Below are 19,388 nucleotides of genomic sequence, written 5' to 3'. Positions count from 1 at the left end.
TTTTCCGTAAGATTTTCGAAACCGTCGGCTGTGGTGCGTTTAGCTCCCTGCTTGCTTTATTCGTCGACTTCCGCGGGCTACGCGTGAAACTTGCCCGCACGCGTTCAACCGTTTCTTCGCTCACTGCAGGCCGACCCGTTGATTTCCCCTCACAGAGGCATTCAGAAGCTTTAAACTGCGCATACCATCGCCGAATGGAGTTAGCAGTTGGTGGATCTTTGTTGAACTTCGTCCTGAAGTGTCGTTGCACTGTTATGACTGACTGATGTGAGTGCATTTGAAGCACGACATACGCTTTCTCGGCTCGTGTCGCCATTTTGTCTCACTGCGCTCTCGAGCGCTCTGGCGGCAGAAACCTGAAGTGCGGCTTCAGCCGAACAAAACTTTATGAGTTTTTCTACGTATCTGTAGTGAGTCGTGACCATTTGTCAATGAATGGAGCTACAGTGAATTTATGAAATCGCTTCAATCATTTGTAATAGCCCTGTACTTTGTTAACAGTGTTGGGTATTTCTTCAAATTTTTTTCCCTTATATTATTGCTTTTTTTCTACATAAAAGTGTCCTACTATTTTGAGTTTTTGATAGGATCTATTGCTTTCTCTGAGGGCCTTCAAGTTTAGAGGTGGTTTTCCTCTGTAGGATTATCTGCAAAACTAGAATGTATACAATCACTTCTTATATATCTGAGGTGCTCTAATACCTAGTTAAAACTCCTGCCTGTTTCCTTATGGGCCAGTTTTTCCAAAACTATTCCGTATACAGATAAATAAGTCATTATCCCAGTCTGTTTAAATTTTTAACGCTGTGTGGAAGTATGCAACCAATTAAATCTAATACCAGTGAGTGCTGATAAGAGTAGTAGTGTTTTCTTCAACTGTGCGGGGTGGTGAGTTCTTCTTGTGTTTTTCTGCAACTTGAGAGGGCCAGACGTTTATGAAAACAGACTAGAGCACCGAAGAAGGGCGCGGCAGGTGGATAATACAAATGTTTTTGCTGAAAGGCAGGAGTCACCCAGATACAGGCTGACGACAGACGCCATTTTTTTCGAAAATATATGTAAAAACAAGGAGATCTCCGAGGGGCGGCCGTCCAAAAGGGAGTGCAGAGGATGTTGTAAACTTTTAGAAAGTGAGATGCTTAAAGAATGCTCTTTAGTTAAGATAAAATCTGTGACGGCAGGAAAAAAAGCATGACGCACTTGCCGTAGGAGACAACCACTGGGGGCGGAAGGAGATCACAAGTGCAGATGTTTAAATTTTGTAAGGAAGTCCATGATTGACTCCTAAGAGACGATCAAAAAGTTTCCATTAGAAGGCACTACGGTCCAGAATAGGCTGCCATTCATGCAAAATTGCCCTGAGCATTGGAGCAATCACCCCACCGATGCATCAGGTTGAAGGTACCGGTTTGGTAAAACACCACGTCCTGCGGTGTGAAGAAATCCGGAACTGCCTGCTTCACATCCTTGTCCAGCAAGAATTGACAACCCATCATGGTCTCTTTTAAGAGACCAAAGGCGTGATAATCGCGTGGAGAAATATCAGGACTAAAGCGCAGCGGCTCGAGTGTCTTCAGTTGGTGTAACTTCCCGGTTATGACATGCAATATGGGGACATGCGTTATCGTGAAGCAACAGTGCCCCTTTTAGCAGTTTTCCTGGACGTTTCGCCTTCATTGCACACATTCCTCATTCACCGATGGATGTCTACCGGTGTTTGTCCTTTAGCAGCCAAGAACAAAATAACAGCACATTGGTCCTGTGTGGGCGATTTGGTAATAACATCGCCATAGTTCCCTTTTCCCCACTTGCCACATACATGTCGGAAAGACACAAATGCCACACTAATCTCTTGCCCGCGTGTCGGTGCTTATGTTCACATATGGGAGTCAGGGTATGTTACGTATACATCCTCGTCTTTTATACGAGTATTTTGGTAGCAGTGATGAGAACTAGTGAGTGTTAACGTGCAGCAGTTTTGATCGGTAGAAATGTGAAAAACACACTTTTTGTATCATCTTTCTTCTGCCCCCCTCTATGAGAGAAATGAACATTATTGGTTAACCACGTCAATTTCTTTAGGAAAAGGGAGATTGTTATAAACTTTTCATTGGTCAAAACTAAGAATGTGTAATGCGACTGGAACCTCGATTCCGGCGCTGGCAGAACCAGCTAGATTTTGTGGAGGAGTGGTGAAAGACACTTCGTCTCTGGACTTGTTGGAGTAAACACTGAATTAGAGCACGAAACAGCCCACTTCTACGATGCAGGGTGTCAGGGTAAAACAGAGATGTTTTCACTGTAGAGCTGATCACAGTTGCCGGGGCTGAACTGAGCATTCTCAGCAGCTACTGCTGTAGTCATTCTCTGCACCTGAGTATTAGCAGACATGAAAGCACGAGCCGTTGCGTACGTCTTGATGAGGAGACTGGAAAGTTAGTTTCAAGTCAAAGTTTCGTTTCTGTGAACTAAGCCATAGCCAGCTAGCTGCACTGATTATGCACTTAGACGAGAGAATTGGTGCTTCTTGTACTTTTTTTGCATCTTTTCTGTAGGCTATCAGCTTATTCAGCAATCATAGGAGATTTTCGTGGATGCCAGTTTCGTATCATTCTATCTCAAGCTCACCCGCCTGTGCCATGGCCTTTCGTACATGTCTTGTTCTCGTTTATAATTGTTTGTATTGCTCATTCTGCGACTGGGATCATTTCAATGTATCTGATAATAAATCGGATTGTTATAGTGGTTTCATTTAGTAGCTTTTGGACAGCCTAATAACTATTTCTATGTGAATCGTGGTACCGACATTTCATGTTCAATTGGGCCACCCCTGGTTAATTCAGATAGTCAGTTAGTCATCCGTTGCTCGACTTTGCTTTTTCATTCCACATGATTCAGTGTAAAGGTCACTGGAGTCCGGTGGTGTGCTGAATGCTGAACTGACACCACACAGTTTGTCCTAGGTGAAAATCTTGGCATGAAGTACAAAGTAACTGATACAGACCAGTTTTTTAAATTTCTCTGTGGAGGTGTTGTTAGTGCTAAAATGTTTTGTGCCTGTTATTTGAGCGTAAAGGTATTCGCAGTCCTGGTTTCTTCACTATGTAACACGTACTTTGTAAACTTTTTTTTACTGTGTGTTAGTAAGTGCCATATAACATTCGTCTTAGGACGGTCTTGTTGCCGGGAAAAAGAATGTATTTATAAAGTCACATCCATTCATCAGATTTTACCTATATGGGTTAGCACAGGCAAATCACTGTTTTATCCGAAACGACGGAATGTGAAAAACTGCGTAGCTCTCAGCTACAATAGTTTAGGTTTGAGTTTAATTAATTGAAAAGAAAAACCCAGCACTCATAACATAGATTTAATAATATAATTTCTTGTTCTTAGAAATAGCAGAGTCTGATCACAATAATTTCACTGAGGTTCAACGTTCTTATGAATTGATGGTCTCTGGACGGTGACGGCGGCACTGGTAGCAAATGAGTCAAGCAAGTTAACAGATGCCAAGCTGAAAAACCAGCACAGAAAAATAAATAAAGATAAAATATAACATTAATTACCCTAGGCTGATAGCGCTACGTCGAACCCAGCGTGATGAGATACTACCGCGCGTTGTTGTGATTTGTAGTTTATCCATGGCTTGTACTGTCCTCATTTCCATTTCTGTTTTGTTTTTTAGTTTCTTTATTTTTGTGTGTTGTACCCGTTACGTCTGGCTGTCTTGTGAGGTTCTGTTAAGTCTTTGTAGCATATAGCTAAAAGCTGAATGTTTGTGTGCCATAGGCGGCTGGGCCGGTTTTTAATTGTTGTAAAAGTACTTGTTGGTGTCCTGCATTCCGGTATATTCCAAAATTAGGTTTAATGTTGATTTTCTGTCCTGTGGTGTCCATGAAATTCAGTTTCATATCTGCTTCTGCCACAATAGAGTATTTAGCTTTAGGTTCGACTGTGTTATTTCCTGTTGTTCTACTTCAGGTCAAATTTAGAACAACTGCATTACTAGAGTCATATGGACGAAAAGTCGCGTTACTTCAATACATTTTCTCCCGTATCATAGAAGTCTGCAAGATTTAGCAATGTACTGTTGTAGCTGTTATTATTGTTAATATTTGCAGCATTTTCCTCGCTTGCAACAACAATTATCATATGCACTACTGGCCATTAAAATTGCTACACCACGAAGATGACGTGATACAGACGCGAAATTTAACCGACAGGAAGAAGATGCTGTGATATTCAAATGATTAGCTTTTCAGAGCATTCACACAAGGTTGGCGCCGGTGGCGACACCCACAACGTGCTGACGTGAGGAAAGTTTCCAACCGTTTTCTCATACACAAACAGCAGTTGACTGGCGTTGCCTGGTGAAACGTCGTTGTGATGCCTCGTGTAAGGAGGAGAAATGCGTACCATCACGTTTCATCGCGATTGCGGTTTATCGTATCGCGACATTGCTGCTCGTGTTGGTCCAGATCCAATGACTGTTAACAGAATATGGAATCGGTGGATTCAGGAGGGTAATACGGAACGCCGTGCTGGTACCCAACGGCCTCGTGTCACTAACAGTCGAGATGACAGGCATCTTATCCGCATCAACAACCATCTGCACGAACAATTCAACGACGTTTGCAGCAGCATGGACTATCAGCTCGTAGACCATGGCTGCGGTTACCCTTGACGCTGCATCACAGACAGGAGTGCCGGCCATGGTGTACTCAACGACGAACCTGGGTGCACGAATGGCAAAACGCAATTTTTTTCGGCTGAATCCAGGTACTGTTTACAGCATCACGATGGTCGCATCCGTGTTTGGCGACATCGCGGTGAACGCACATTGGAAGCGTGTATTCGTCATCGCCATACTGGCGTATCACCCGGCGTGATGGTTTGGGGTGCCACTGGTTACACGTCTCGGTCACCTCTTGTTCGTATTGACGGCACTTTGAACACTGGACGTTACATTTCAGATGTGTTACGACCCATGGCTCTACTCTTCATTCGATCTCTCCGAAACCCTACATTTCAGCAGGATAATGCACGACCGCATGTTGCAGGTCCTGTACGGGCCTTTCTGGATACAGAAAATGTTAGACTGCTGCCCTGGCCAGCACATTCTCCAGATATCTCACCAATTGAAAACGTCTGGTCAATGGTGGCCGAGCAACTGGCTCGTCACAATACGCCAGTCACTACTCTTGATGAACTGTGGTATCGTGTTGAAGCTGTATGGGCAGCTGTACCTGCACACGCCATCCAAGCTCTGTTTGACTCAATGCCCAGGCGTATCAAGGCCGTTATTACGGCCAAAGATGGTTGTTCTGGGTACTGATTTCTCAGGATCTACGCACCTAAATTGCGTGAAAATGTAATCATATGTCAGTTCTAGTATAATATATTTGACCAATGAATACCTGTTTATCATCTGCATTTCTTCTTGGTGTAGCAATTTTAATGGTCAGTAGTGTAGATAAGAAAATAATTCGTCTTTTGCAACTGAATGTCTTATTTGTGTGCACCAAACTTGTTTCGCTTATTCATGTTGGATATCATTAGTAATATAAAGCAAATTGTTTAATTATAGATAATTTTGTGGGACATTTGTAATGATTCTAGGCTCATCATTTACGTTATCTAACTACTTACAAATACACTGTTGTGTTTGCTACACTTACATTCATTTTTATTTCCTCTTCACGTATCCATGTGTTATTCTGTATGTATAGAATGCCCATAGTACAGGTTTGCACTTGATAGATCACATTTAAACATTGTAATGCAAGTAATCTATCCTGTTGTGCACTGCGAATGGTCTAGCTTGCTTTTTTTTACTGCTGGCTGAGAGATCATGGGAGCTCTGGAGGGTAAGAGTAGAGTGAGACGGAGAGAGGGAGGGAGGAAGAGACGGAGAGAGGGAGGGAGAGACGGAGAGAGGGTGGGAGGGAGGGAGGGAGGATGATGACACACACACACACACGCACACACACACACGCACGCACAGAGAGAGAGAGAGAGAGAGAGAGAGAGAGAGAGAGAGAGAGAGAGAGAGAGATAGGGAGAGAGAGAGAGAGTTTTGTTTTATGCTAAGTTACGAATTAATGAGAATATTGTCCTTCTGGTATAAATTTTTTGTCAATTAGCATATATTTTATTTTTGGCCTTCTGTAAGAAATATTCACCCTGTTGTTGCAATAAAACGATTTCTTATCTATACGGTAAAGCATAAGACTCTTGTAGGTATCTGCATTATTGTGATAATCACATGTGTCCATTTCCTGTCCCGAAGGGCAAGGGCTTCCCCGACGTGAACGCTCGCCTGTTTCTGCGCCGACTGTGGGACTCCCTGAGGCTCCCCGTGCTGGCACTCGTGGATGCCGACCCGTACGGCATCGAGATCATGTGCGTCTACCGCTTCGGCTCTCTGGTAAGTCGCACATCGAGATTATCTGCGTGTATTGCGTTTACTCTCTGCTAGATCTCGTATCGAAGTCAAGTGCGTCTACCTCTTCGGCTGTCTCGTAAGTCTCATAACAAGGTTATGTATGTCTACTGCATTGACTCGCAGGTGGGTCTCGTATTGAAATCATGTGTGGCAACTCCTTCGGCTGTCTGATAAGATTCACATCGAGATTATGTCTGTCTAGTGTACGGACTCTCTGGTAGGCCTCATATCGATATCATGTGTGTCTGCTATGTGATTATGTGTGTCTACTGCATTGTCTCTCTAATAGGTCTCATATCGAAATCTTGTGCATCTACTTCTTTGTATCTCTAATGATTAGCGTCCTACCGAAATCATGTGGGTCTACTGATTTGGCTCTCCGGCAAGTCTCGAGTGAAGATCACGTGCGTGTACTGCTTCCATTCTCACGTCGAGCTGATGTGCATCTACCGCTTGGCTCTGTAATAAGTCACAGAGGAGTGCGCCACCAGAGATTTCCACTTAGTAGCTGCCTCGCGCGTTTCATATAGCACACGGTTGGTATCCATATGTACTGGCACTGCATTTTATGCACGCTTCATCAAATTATTAATTCACAGCGCAACTATAAGCTTCTTTAAAATTGTTGTCATAGTTCTAGTAATTGTGCGCGAAACTCTACTTCATATTCCTACTTTCAGATAACTAGGGGCTGGTCCTTCAAAACCTTGCTGAAGTTATATCGCGTCTTCTTTTCGATGTAACATTTTGTACCTATGTTGGAGTATCAGCTGAATCTCTGGAGGTTAATAAATGTAATTTTTCGTTACTTCAATAAAACTTGCCGATATTTTGAATTTATTCATTGGCTGAGTCGTGCAATTTCATCCTATTATGGGCTATATAACCCAGATGACATACGACCGCCAAACACAACATTAACCCCTACTGTAATTGACAGTTTATTGACACTTGCTACAACACTGAACTGAAGTTATGTTCTTTCGACGTAGGACAAGTACGACCGAACGACTGTAACGGAGCTACTACCCCTAGTACGTGAACACGTGAATTAATTACACCAGCCTGTACCCAGTCACAATAGTAGAAGTGTAAAAGGTAGAACAAACCAGGAATTTGAAAACGTAACAAATCATTATCGTATTTAAATGGCTTCTTCGCAATTACGGTACTTACGGCGTAGCGAATCTTTAGTATCAGTATTATTTTTTATTCCGTCATAAAACAAACGTTATCATGCAAAGCGTGTAACTAACGAGTATCAATAAACTGAAAGTGTGTAACCAACGAGTATCAACAAACCGTTAATTAAAGTGTTAATGCTGCATTCGGCGGATGTATGCTTTGTAGATTTGTACCATCTATAACAGTTTTATTCAGGATGAAATTGCAGTACGCTATGAGCAAATATCAAAATATCGGCGAGATCATTTCAAGAAACAAACAATTGCATTTACATAGCCGTAGTAGCTTAATAACAAAATTCGATGACGCTGAGAAAAACAGAGATTGTTGCACTCTCAGTTCAAAAAAGAACATAGAAATGTCGACAGACGAAAGGTGTCATCGGAGGTGAGGGTGTCATCTGAAGTGCCCCAGGGAAGTGTGGTAGGTCCGCTGTTGTTTTCCATCTACATAAATGATCTTTTGGATAGGGTGGATAGCAATGTGCGGCTGTTTGCTGATGATGCTGTGGCGTACGGGAAGGTGTCGTCGTTGAGTGACTGTAGGAGGATACAAGATGACTTGGACAGGATTTGTGATTGGTGTAAAGAATGGCAGCTAACTCTAATTATAGATAAATGCAAATTAATGTAGATGAAGAGGAAAAAGAATCCTGTAATGCTTGAATACTCCATTAGTAGTGTAGCGCTTGACACAGTCACGTCGATTAAATATTTGGGCGTAACATTGCAGAGGGATATGAAGTGGGACATGCATGTAATGGCAGTTGTGGGGAAGGCGGATAGTCGCCTTCGGTTCATTGGTAGAATTTTGGGAAGATGTGGTTCATCTGTAAAGGAGATCGCTTATAAAACACTAATCGACGTATTCTTGAGTACTGCTCCAGCGTTTGGGATCCCTATGAGGTCGGATTGAGGGAGGGCACAGAAGCAATTCAGAGGCGGGCTGCTAGATTTGTTACTGGTAGGTTTGATCATCACGCGAGTGTTACGGAAATGCTTCAGGAACTCTGGTGGGAGTCTCTAGAGGAAAGGAGGCGTTCTTTTCGTGAATCGCTACTGAGGAAATTTAGAGAACCAGCATTTGAGGCTGACTGCAGTACAATTTTACTGCCGCCAACTTACATTTCGCGGAAAGACCACAAAGATATGATAAGAGAGATTAGGGCTCGTACAGAGGCATATAGGCAGTCATTTTTCCCTCGTTCTGTTTGGAAGTGGAACAGGGAGAGAAGATGCTAGTTGTGGTACGAGGTACCCTCCGCCACGCACCGTATGGTAGATTGCGGAGTATGTATGTAGATGTAGATGTACAACTGCAGCTGCAGGCTCAGCAGAAGAACTGGAAGTCTCACGGGAAAGTGAAATCAGTTCTTTGTAAGCAGAGCTTCGACACAGACATGTGGAACTCATTGTGCCACTACCTGTGGATTAGGAGGTATTCGTACATATCCCGAATTACTTGGGAAATTATCAGCAGTGCGCTTTTGCGCTATTACTGTGCTCCTGTAAACGTTTTTGTAAGTAAGTAGAATACGTCGACTGCTGCAGGTATGTCGCTGTATTGGTAATTTGAATTAGTATATGTTTCCCTTCTTCGGCTACGTTCTACTTCCTTTAAACCTATGAAGCAGATACATGAGACTGCTTTTTATGAGCAAGCATTGTGAAGTATTCAAATTAGTACCTTTTCTGTCGGTCGAAAGATCATTCTATACCGCTCAGTGAGTGGTTTCCATCTTGTACGTTCATAAAGTCAGTGATGGCATGTAATTCTCGAAATGTAATGGCAAGAGGCTATCCTGAGAAACTCGTTTTTATGAGCAATAAGTTCTTTCGACATTTTTCATGCCTTTATTACAGATGATGACACTTCACGCAGAATCTATGGAGCCACCAAAATCGTTAAAACACTTTTGAGTGCTTCCCAGAGTCACGTTGTAAGTACTATCTGGAGAGCGCCATTAATGTCATAGTCTTGAGATGTACGTCTGCAGCGAGGGTCATTGAGCGGCCCTATTACTTGGAGCAACACGCTAACAGCTTCCACCTAATGTTACTGCAAGGTCTGTCGAATACGTGGTCCTTCTTCGAACTGACACTTATTTTAATTATGATTTGCACATTTTTTACATGTGTTGAATTCCATGCCCACCATTAGTATCGCTCCTCTTTTTGGGAGACTTGTATGCACTAAATGCTTCCAGTAAATTGAGTGTTTTTCGTACTCATTCACTGACCGTATTTAATTTCGCTGCTCTTCTCCATCTCTTGATTTGTATCCAAGCGTAATCCGACGTATAATTTTCGTCTGGTGTGCTTTCGTGGAGCACTTGTATTGTCTGCAGTTCCTTTTACACTAGCCGGCCTGTTACAACTTTCTGGAACAGGCAAAAGAAACTCTCTTGCGCCTACACAAACAAGCGTATTTCAGATGCCTAACTACAAAATGCTACCACAATTGCCGGCCTCTTGTGGCCGAGGGGATCTAGGCGCTTCAGTCTGAAACCGCGCGACCTCTACGGTCGCAGGTTCGAATCCTGCCTCGGGCATGGATGTGTGTGATGTCCTTAGGTTAGTTAGATTTAAGTAGTTCTAAGTTCTAGAGGACTGATGACCTCAGATGTTAAGTCCCATAGTGCTCAGAGCCATTTGAACCAAGCTACCACAATTACCTGCAGCCTTTTGAGATTATCTCTCTTCAATCCACGGTCAATTCTGACTTCATCATCTAGATAAATTAAAAATTTCTTGAATATTATTCAGACATGATGGAAAAAGAAGATAGTGATCTAATCGCGTCCTCTTTTTCCTTTCTTTAATTTTACATGAGTGTGCCGTGTGAGTCGGCTAAATGCCATATTACGAAATAACAGTTCTGGAATTAGATTCTCAATCAATCTTTCACGTTTGGCAATGTTTGTTAATCCGAAAATAAGCCGAGTTGCACCGTTTAACTGTAGGCTTCCTATAATTGGCAGGGTAAGTCAGCTGAAAGATCGGAGGAAGGCAAAGGCACACCACCTCCAACGGTATCATGCGCGTAATCAAGACAGCGTAAGTAGATCCCTGGCAGTTCGTAGCGCTGTTGCTACTTACTTTTAAACTGCGATGCACTAACGACTGCATGGGAAAACAGTAGCCGTTTACAGAGCTGTCACAACGCTGAGGTGTTGCCATAGAGATGTTTACAAAATCGCGTTACGTTATTGGTTGAGGCAGGCGCGCGAAGCTACTATGCCCAGCCCACTGCAGTTGTCAGGGATCGACTTATTCCGACTTAACTATAGAAAACCAGTATGGTGTTCAAACTAACCTTCGAATTATGACAGATTTACGTTTTTTACATATGGAAACAATTTATATTATTCAGTTTCTGAGAATTCTTCCGTGGTCCACGGAACTCTTCTGTCCCTGACGTTTCGTCCAAAGCTACGTTGGACATCTTCGGAGATGCTGCTGGTTGTGCTGAATCTTGCTGACTGACGAGTCGGACGTCGAAGAACGTCCTAAATACCGTGGAAAGTGGGCGTGGTCTGGATTTCACATGATAGCAGAGATAAACGTTGTCAAGGATAAGGATAAAATACAACTATCGATCGTAGTACGTCAAAGATATAAACTTCTCATCGGTTCTGTAGCGCCACTGTCCATACATCGTTGAGTTTCACAGATTCTTCTTTTCTGTTAAAATTATCCCCATGTTTATATATTTCGACGGTTTCTCTATATAGTCGTGGATAATAGTTCGTCATATTACATAAAACTTCAGTTTCCGAAAATTTAATTACGTGATCACCCGACTGCAGACCATATTCCGCCACGGCTGACTTGTCTGTTTTCCTTAGTCGGCAAAGACTGTTATGTTCCTTCAACCGTGTATTCACACTTCTCTTTGTAGTTCCAATGTAGACCTACCACATGTACACGGAATCTTGTATAGACCACATGCAGACAGAGGCGGACGTTTATTCTTAACGGAACAAAGTGCTTGGCCTATTTTCTTAGTTGGTCTGAAAATTGGTCGAACGTTATATTTCCTTAAAATCTAGCCGATTTGATCCGTTACTTTTTTTATGAAGGGCAGAGAAACCGTGTTCTTCATCGCTGTGTCCTATGGTTGTCCTTAGGCCTCTTGTTATGCCGTCCCAAAACTCTATTTATTTCCTTACTAGAGTACCCATTCTTCTCAAAATCCTGATTTAGCTGTTTTAACTCGGCGTCCAGGTATTCCGGCGCAAAAATCCTTTTAGCTCTGTCCACTAGACTTTTAATTACACCTCTTTCCTGTTGTGGATGATGATTGGAATCCCTATGCAAGTATCTGTCGGTATGTGTAACCTTACGAAAGACTTTATGTTTCAAGCTGTCATCAGTCTGTCGCATAACGAAGACATCAAAGAAGGATATTGCACTGTCTTTCTCCATTTCCATGGTGGTGTAACGGCGACCGGAACGGTCGCCGGGGTAGTAGTGACGGAAAGCGCGGCAGGACCCGCGGAGCGGCCCGCGAACAACAACACAACGGGAGAGGACGGACACGACCAACGGAGGACGTTAGGACACTACAGGAACAGACAACCACGTCCACTGGAATAGAAACACGAAAAGTCAATACGCTGTCTGAGGCGATATATCCTGAGACGCACACGATGTTAGACTTCTGGCTGAGCTTTTTTTTTCCTTTATTGTGATTTTGATCAACTTACACAAGGCGGGCTGTCAGCAGCAGAGTACGCCGCTCTTCAGCCTTTAGTTTTACAATAAGTAAAACATAGAGGTGGCACAGAGAAGACAAAAACGGCGGGAAAAAAATGTAGACACTAAAAAACAAAAAACATGGAGCCGTTCGCGCTGGACGAGAAACATCACTAGCACTAGTTGACACGGCGCACATAACACGGATGATGGCGACGGTACACGTGAACAGTGGTGGCATGACGGCGAACAAACACTAAACACAAACGAAGGCACACGCACGAGACACTGATGGCGATGATCTCCGGCGCGCGAATGTTCGCTGAGCGTGTGCGAGTCCGGGAACCTGCCAAGAGAGGAGGAGTGGGAAGGGGAGTTGGAGAGGGAGAGGGGAGAGCAGGGATGCCATGGGCAGGGGAGATGGAGGGAGATAGGGAGGGGGAGGGGAAGCCCGGGGAACAGTGGTGGAGGGAGGGGACGGGGGAAAAGGAAAGAGAAGGGAACGGAAGATAAGGGAGGGAGGGTGCCTAAAGGAAAGGACACCGGACGTGGCGGGGGGGGGGGGCAGGATCAAAGTTGGTAGGAGGGGTAGACGGAGGGGAGGAGGACATCATCAGGGAGAGGGAGCTGGCGGAAGCCACCTTGGGAGAGGGTAAGGAGGGTGGAGAGATGGAGACCGGATGGGATGTGGGAATACAGGCGCAGCAGCGGGCGGGGGTGGGAGAGGATGGGTGAGACAAGCAGATGAGGAGGATCGAGTTTGTGGGAGGTGTACAGGATCCATAGCCTCTCAAGGAAAAGGAGGAGGTGGGGAAAGGGGATGAGATCATACAGGATCCACGTGGGGGAGGGGAGACGGATGCGATAGGCGAGGCGGAGAACATGGCATTCAAGGATTTGTAGGGATTTATAAAAGGTAGGGGGGGCGGAGACCCAGGCCGGATGGGCGTAGGAAAGGATAGGGCGGATGAGGGATTTATAGGTGTGGAGGATGGTAGAGGGGTCCAGACCCCACGTAAGGCCGGAAAGGAGCTTGAGGAGATGGAGTCGGGAGCATGCCTTGGATTGGATTGTCCAGAGATGGGGAGTCCAGGAGAGGCGACGGTCGAGGGTGACGCCAAGGTACTTAAGTGTGGGAGTGAGGGCGATAGGACGGCCATAGATGGTAAGATAGAAATCAAGAAGGCGGAAGGAAGGGGTGGTTTTGCCTACGCTGACCGCCTGGGTTTTGGAGGAATTGACCTTGAGCAACCACTGGTTGCACCAAGCGGTGAACCAGTCAAGATGGGATTGGAGAAGGTGTTGGGAGCGCTGTAGGGTGGGGGCAATGGCAAGGAAGGCAGTGTCATCAGCAAACTGGAGAAGGTGGACGGGGGGGTGACGGCGGCGGCATGTCCGCTGTGTACAAAAGGTACAGAAGGGGGGAGAGGACGGAGCCTTGGGGCACATCGACGGAGGGGAAAAAGGTGTAGGAATCCGTATTATGGATGGTGAAGTAGGAAGGACGGTGGGAGAGAAAGGAACTGATCAGACGGATGTAGTTAATGGGAAGGGCGAAGGTTTGGAGCTTGAAGAGGAGACCGGAATGCCATACCCAGTCATAAGCACGTTCGAGGTCCAGGGAGAGGAAGATTGCGGAGCGACGGGAATTAAGCTGGTCAGAAAGGAGATGAGTGAGGTGAAGGAGAAGGTCGTCGGAAGAGAAGGACGGTCGAAAGCCACACTGGGTAACGGGAAGGAGGCGGTGCTGGCGGAGATGCTGGTGGATGCGTCGGGTGAGGATAGATTCCAGAACCTTGCTGAAGACCGAGGTAAGGCTGATGGGACGGTAGGAGAAGACGGCGGACGGCGGTTTGCTAGGTTTAAGGAACATCAGGATACGGGAGGTTTTCCACAGGTCGGGGTAGTAACCGGTGGACAGGACTACATTGTAGAGCCTGGCCAGAGTGGAGAGGAAAGAGACAGGAGCTTCACGAAGGTGACGGTAGGTGACACGATCGTGACCAGGAGCGGTTTTGCGTTTTGTGCGGAGTGTAGCAATGAGATCCTGTGTAGTGATAGGGTCATTGAGTTCTGTGTGTGCAATGTTGCCCAAGTACTGGAAACCAGGTGCGAGGGGAGGGACAGAGGTGTCAGTTCGATCGCAGACATCCGGGAAGAGGGAGTAATCGAACTGGGGATCATCGGGGATGGAGAAAACATCGGAGAGGTAGAAGGCAAAGTGATTGGCCTTACTAAGGGAGTCAGGGAAGGGGTGATCATCTTGGAGAAGAGGATAGTAGGGGGAGGGTTTAGTTCCAGTAAGGCGACGGAAAGCTGACTCTGGCTGAGCGCGAGGCAGGCACTTAAGTATGCTATCGGGGACACCGCTATTGGCCGTTGGGACCACGTGTTCCACGGTGGCGTGCTCACACTAAAAGCGGGCCAGGAGGCGCGCACCGCCACAGCTTACGGCGCGATGTTGCAGAGACCTCTAGGGGTCTTCGACGTCCATGACGTCTGGAGCGGATTCAAATTCCGCGGCACGCGGTACCAGACATGGTAAACTGGATTTTAGGATTCATACTATTTAAATGACAAAGCAATTCCTCTAAAGCTTTTTTGCCATGTGACCAAACCATAAATTTATCAACAAAAAAAAAAATGTTCAAATGTGTGTGAAATCTTATGGGACTTAACTGCTAAGGTCATCAGTCCCTAAGCTTACACACTATTTAACCTAAATTATCCTAAGGACAAACACACACACCCATGCCCGAGGGAGGACTCGAACCTCCGCCGGAACCAGCTGCATAGTCCATGACCGCTTGGCTAATCCCGTGTGGCATAAATTTATCATCCACGTATCGATACCATCGACATTGTTTCTTATTTCTTTTTCCAGGGCTAACTGTTCGAATTTTTCCATGTAAAAATTGGCGATCGTAGGACTCAATGGGTTACCCATGGCCACATCATCAACCTGCTTATGAAACTCATCCTCCCACTGGAACTGACTAGAGGTGAGACAGTGTCTGAAAAGAACAGTCAAATCTGCGGGGAAAACATCCGCAATGTAAACCATAATCCAAAAGCTACGAGGTTAATCTAGTATAAAGTGTAATATAGAAAATCTGTATCTGGGAAAGATAACTGCTGCTCATTAAGGAGTGAGCCTACATACAGTGTTGTAGTGAAGATTTTTAATGTTTTTCTATATTTCAAAATTAGGCAAAGTAATGCTAAATATGTGATAAATTTAAAATTTATTAACAGATTGCTAATGAAGGATATAAAGAAATACTGAAAAATGCTTTTGAACTGTTTATGTGAAAGACAGAGGCAACAACAGTTAGTCTCGAGAAGCTAAAGAACCCCAAAAAATTATTCTTTACATGGCCCATGTCTGCTACTCATTCTGCCTGAATGTAACATCAGAGGATGAAATTGATAAAGAAGAGAGATACGTTGCCGAAGATGCGGATGAGCAAACCAGCAGCTCCAGTGCTGGTAACGAAGGAAATTCATATGCATTTTCTTCATAAATTTTTGTAATGAAAATATATAACATTGGCAAATTTTCCTCCTCAAATTCCAATCGCTCTGCAATAAGAGTAGGAGCATTTTCTACAAAAAGAACCACTGGAAGACAAATTTTAATATAACTATAGTTTTATGATATTAATTATACAGAGCAATTCAAAACGAATGTAGCGATTACAAATAGCTATATCTATATAATGAACAGCAGTATGCAGAAAGAAAGAAAGTTTAAAGAAATTAATACTCTACAAGTTTCCTTAGATCACATTGACAAGTGATAATCCATTCCATGCCATACAATATGTGGAGCCACCAACGCTGACGCATTAAAAGTGAGAATTTTGAGTTCTGGTATTGTTTTTGGCAAGGAAGTCTCACACAAAAGTTCTTTCACATAACCCCATAACAAGAAATCCATGGGTGTCACGACCAGAAATGTAGGTGGCCAAGAGCACGACATAGTGTCGTCATATTCAGTACAAGCTTTCGATTCGGGCAGCTGACGGACGTCAAAATGAGGTTTCTCATCAGTCGACAGGTCGCTGTTTTTAAATCGGGCAAACTACTCGAACACTTGAGTTTTTCCCATTGCGTCATCTTCGTAAGCTGTTATCACCATTAAAACTGTTTCAGGAGCATTTTTTACCGAGTGGGAGACAAAATTTCATATCTGCATATCGTTCACTTAAACTTGCCATCATAAACAACGAAACAAGAACAAAACAGCGCTAGCAGAAACAATCACTGCATATGTCCAGAACAAGCCAGGTCGACAACGCAGGCGTCACTGCACTGGCAATGAGTTGCGCTATACAAGCCTAGCGGCAGAAATGCATACTACACAAGCTCCGCGCACGGCAGTGTTATCTTCTTTTCTTTCTTGGGGGGGGGGGGGAAGGGGGTCGGATGAGGCCCCCCCCCCCCCCCCTCATATCTTTGCCGAAGTTTTCCTGTTTCACTTCCTATAACATTTGAATTACTTACAGTTTTATCTTCGTTTTTGAGAACATTCCAAACCGCTATTTGTGCCATTTATGTTAACTATGCTCAAACAGAATGCTAGTTCTTTCGATGTTTTGTGTTGTTACGGTTGGCCGGTCGGTACTTTCTCTTTTGCACAGCCTCACGGGATAGCCTCGCGATCTAGGGCGCCTTGTCACGGTTCGCGCGGCTACCCCCGTCGAAGGTTCGGAAAATGGTTCAAATGGCTCTGAGCACTATGGGACTTAACTTCTGAGGTCATCAGTACCCTTGAACTTATAACAACTTAAACCTAACTAACCTAAGGACATCACACACATCCATGCCCGAGGCAGGATTCGAACCCTAGAACTTAGAACTACTTAAACCTAACTAACCTAAGGACATCACACACATCCATGCCCGAGGCGGGATTCGAACCTGCGACCGTAGCAGTCCCGTGGTTCCGGACTGAGCGCCTAGAACCGCTAGACCACCGCGGCCTGCCCGAAGGTTCGAGTCCTCCCTCGTGCATGGGTGCGTGTGTTGTCCTTAGCATAAGTTAGTTTAAGCTAGATTAAGTAGTGTGTAAGCTTAGGGACCGATGACCTCAGCAGTTTGCTCCCATAGGATCTTACCACAATTTTCCAAATTTCTTTTGAACAAACATCCTGTTCTTCAAACAGCCGGTGCCATCTGCGAAAGTTGTTGGCGTTTGTAGATGCTTGATTGTAGCTCTAGCGAAATGTTTTCTGCACGGCGATGACAGAACGGCAGTTGTCAAATTTTAACATGGAGAATCCGTTCTGTATGGTACTCGCCGTTTTCACTATGACACGAACTTTCGGTTACGCATCGCCACGCATGCGCCTGCTTTCGAAACACTGCGCTTGCGCAATTATTGAAATTTTGAACTTCCTTTTATAATCTCTGTAATTCTTATCTAAGTATCGCTAAGCATTAAATAGTTATAGACGCTTGTAACTGGTAAGTTCATTTTGAATTGCCTCTGATCTAACAGATCAACGAAATGTTGTTTTCATGTACAGTATACGGGATTGTGCTGGACCTAGAGGAAAGTGTACCTAAGAATACATGATGTTTTTGGTCGGTACTTCTGTTAGTGACTGATTTTGAAGCCACATGGAGCAATACACACTAGCGATCGCCATAAGCAGGTTCCGCCACTTTCTACGATTTTAGCTATTGTCAGACATGAGGTTGTGTTTTGTGCAGCATTTGTAAATATTACGTTTTCTACACATTTAACTACTGACTACTATATTAAAGCTATTTAGAATATACTGTTGATTCTTCAGGTAAAGAATTCTATGGTGACTAAAATGTCATATATTTTAGAGCTATTTACATAACATGTGAGCAGAGAACTCATACTCAGTCGTGCACCTTTTGCGTTGCAGCAGAAGAAGGTGTTTATCTGTCATGAAAATGGAAATTTGTGTCAGTTTCCAATAGCTGCTTAAAATTGCATTTATCTTGTGAGTGGTTTTTCGTAATACTTCTACTTAATTAAACTTTAGTTTCTGATTATTGGTGTGTAGTAAACTAATGATGTAACAGATAGACTAATAAATACAATACTGACGAGATTTTCTCTACTGCAACGCTTCCAAATTTCAGTTGAATACTTGTTCCTAGGTACATGACTATGTTGAACTTTGGAATATGTCTTCACATTTTGAAAAAAAACTTAATATTGCGAAATAATTATTTTAATTTTAGAAAAAGCCTGTAGCACATAGTAAGGAATGCCATTGTTTAAAAATAGAATGAGAAAACATGTTAACGGCTATCTCAATTCCAAAATGTAAAAGCGTGATGTTGACTCATGACTTCGAACAGATGAATGATGCATTGATCTTCTTTTTAGCTGACTGTTATGTCATTTAATTAACTCTTGTATGTTGTGTTGAATGACCTGAGTAACCAAATCGCGCGTAACCTACCGATCAGGGTAAACAACAAACAGATCAAGTGATTCCTTTTTGAAACACTTTCAACATTTGCTTGGAGTGGACCGAATCTGAGCCTATGGCTACCACCTCGCTGCTACACGTATCGTGGAACGGCCCCTTCGGCAAATTAAAGGCCTTGCTCAGATGCCGTGCCACAGACCACTGAACTGACCACTACTCTGCTGTCCTGCGAGGGCTCCGAAATGCTTTCCGATAGGATCTCAATGTTACAAAGGCAGAATTCGTATTTGGACAAACACTGAGACTGCTGGAAAATTCTGCCCTACATATCTATGAATATCACTGAAGCATCAACATCTGCGCTCGGCGATCAGCAAGTTCGCCCCAGCTGTTTCAAAATAACATGCTATCAAGTCACTGTACTTTTTACAGAACTTAAAACCCAGAAAACAGGTTCTTGTCTGACAGGACGCCATTCGAGAACCTTTCCAACCTCCGTACCAAGGACCATACACGGTATTGAAACGATGTGTCCCAACATTCAATGTTGATAGCAACGGCCCTTCCACGACGATATCCATCGACAAAATGAAGCCAGCCAACCTTGACCCTGCTGAGACTCACGCTGGTTAAGTGAGC

General features: G+C 44.2%; 1 protein-coding gene across 1 annotated transcript in view; it reads left to right on the top strand.

The window, feature by feature from the left end:
- Positions 1 to 19,388, top strand: part of LOC124616610 (meiotic recombination protein SPO11) — a 194,007-nt gene that overhangs the window by 107,530 nt on the left and 67,089 nt on the right. The window contains exon 5 of the mRNA XM_047144932.1: positions 6,293 to 6,430. Within this exon, the coding sequence (XP_047000888.1) occupies positions 6,293 to 6,430 (138 nt within the window). The remainder of the gene's footprint in view (positions 1 to 6,292; positions 6,431 to 19,388) is intronic.

This window comes from Schistocerca americana, chromosome 5, assembly GCF_021461395.2.
Source record: "Schistocerca americana isolate TAMUIC-IGC-003095 chromosome 5, iqSchAmer2.1, whole genome shotgun sequence".
Taxonomy (NCBI): domain Eukaryota; kingdom Metazoa; phylum Arthropoda; class Insecta; order Orthoptera; family Acrididae; genus Schistocerca; species Schistocerca americana.
Note: the sequence above shows the minus strand (reverse complement) of the source record. Positions and strands in the feature narration are given on the sequence as shown.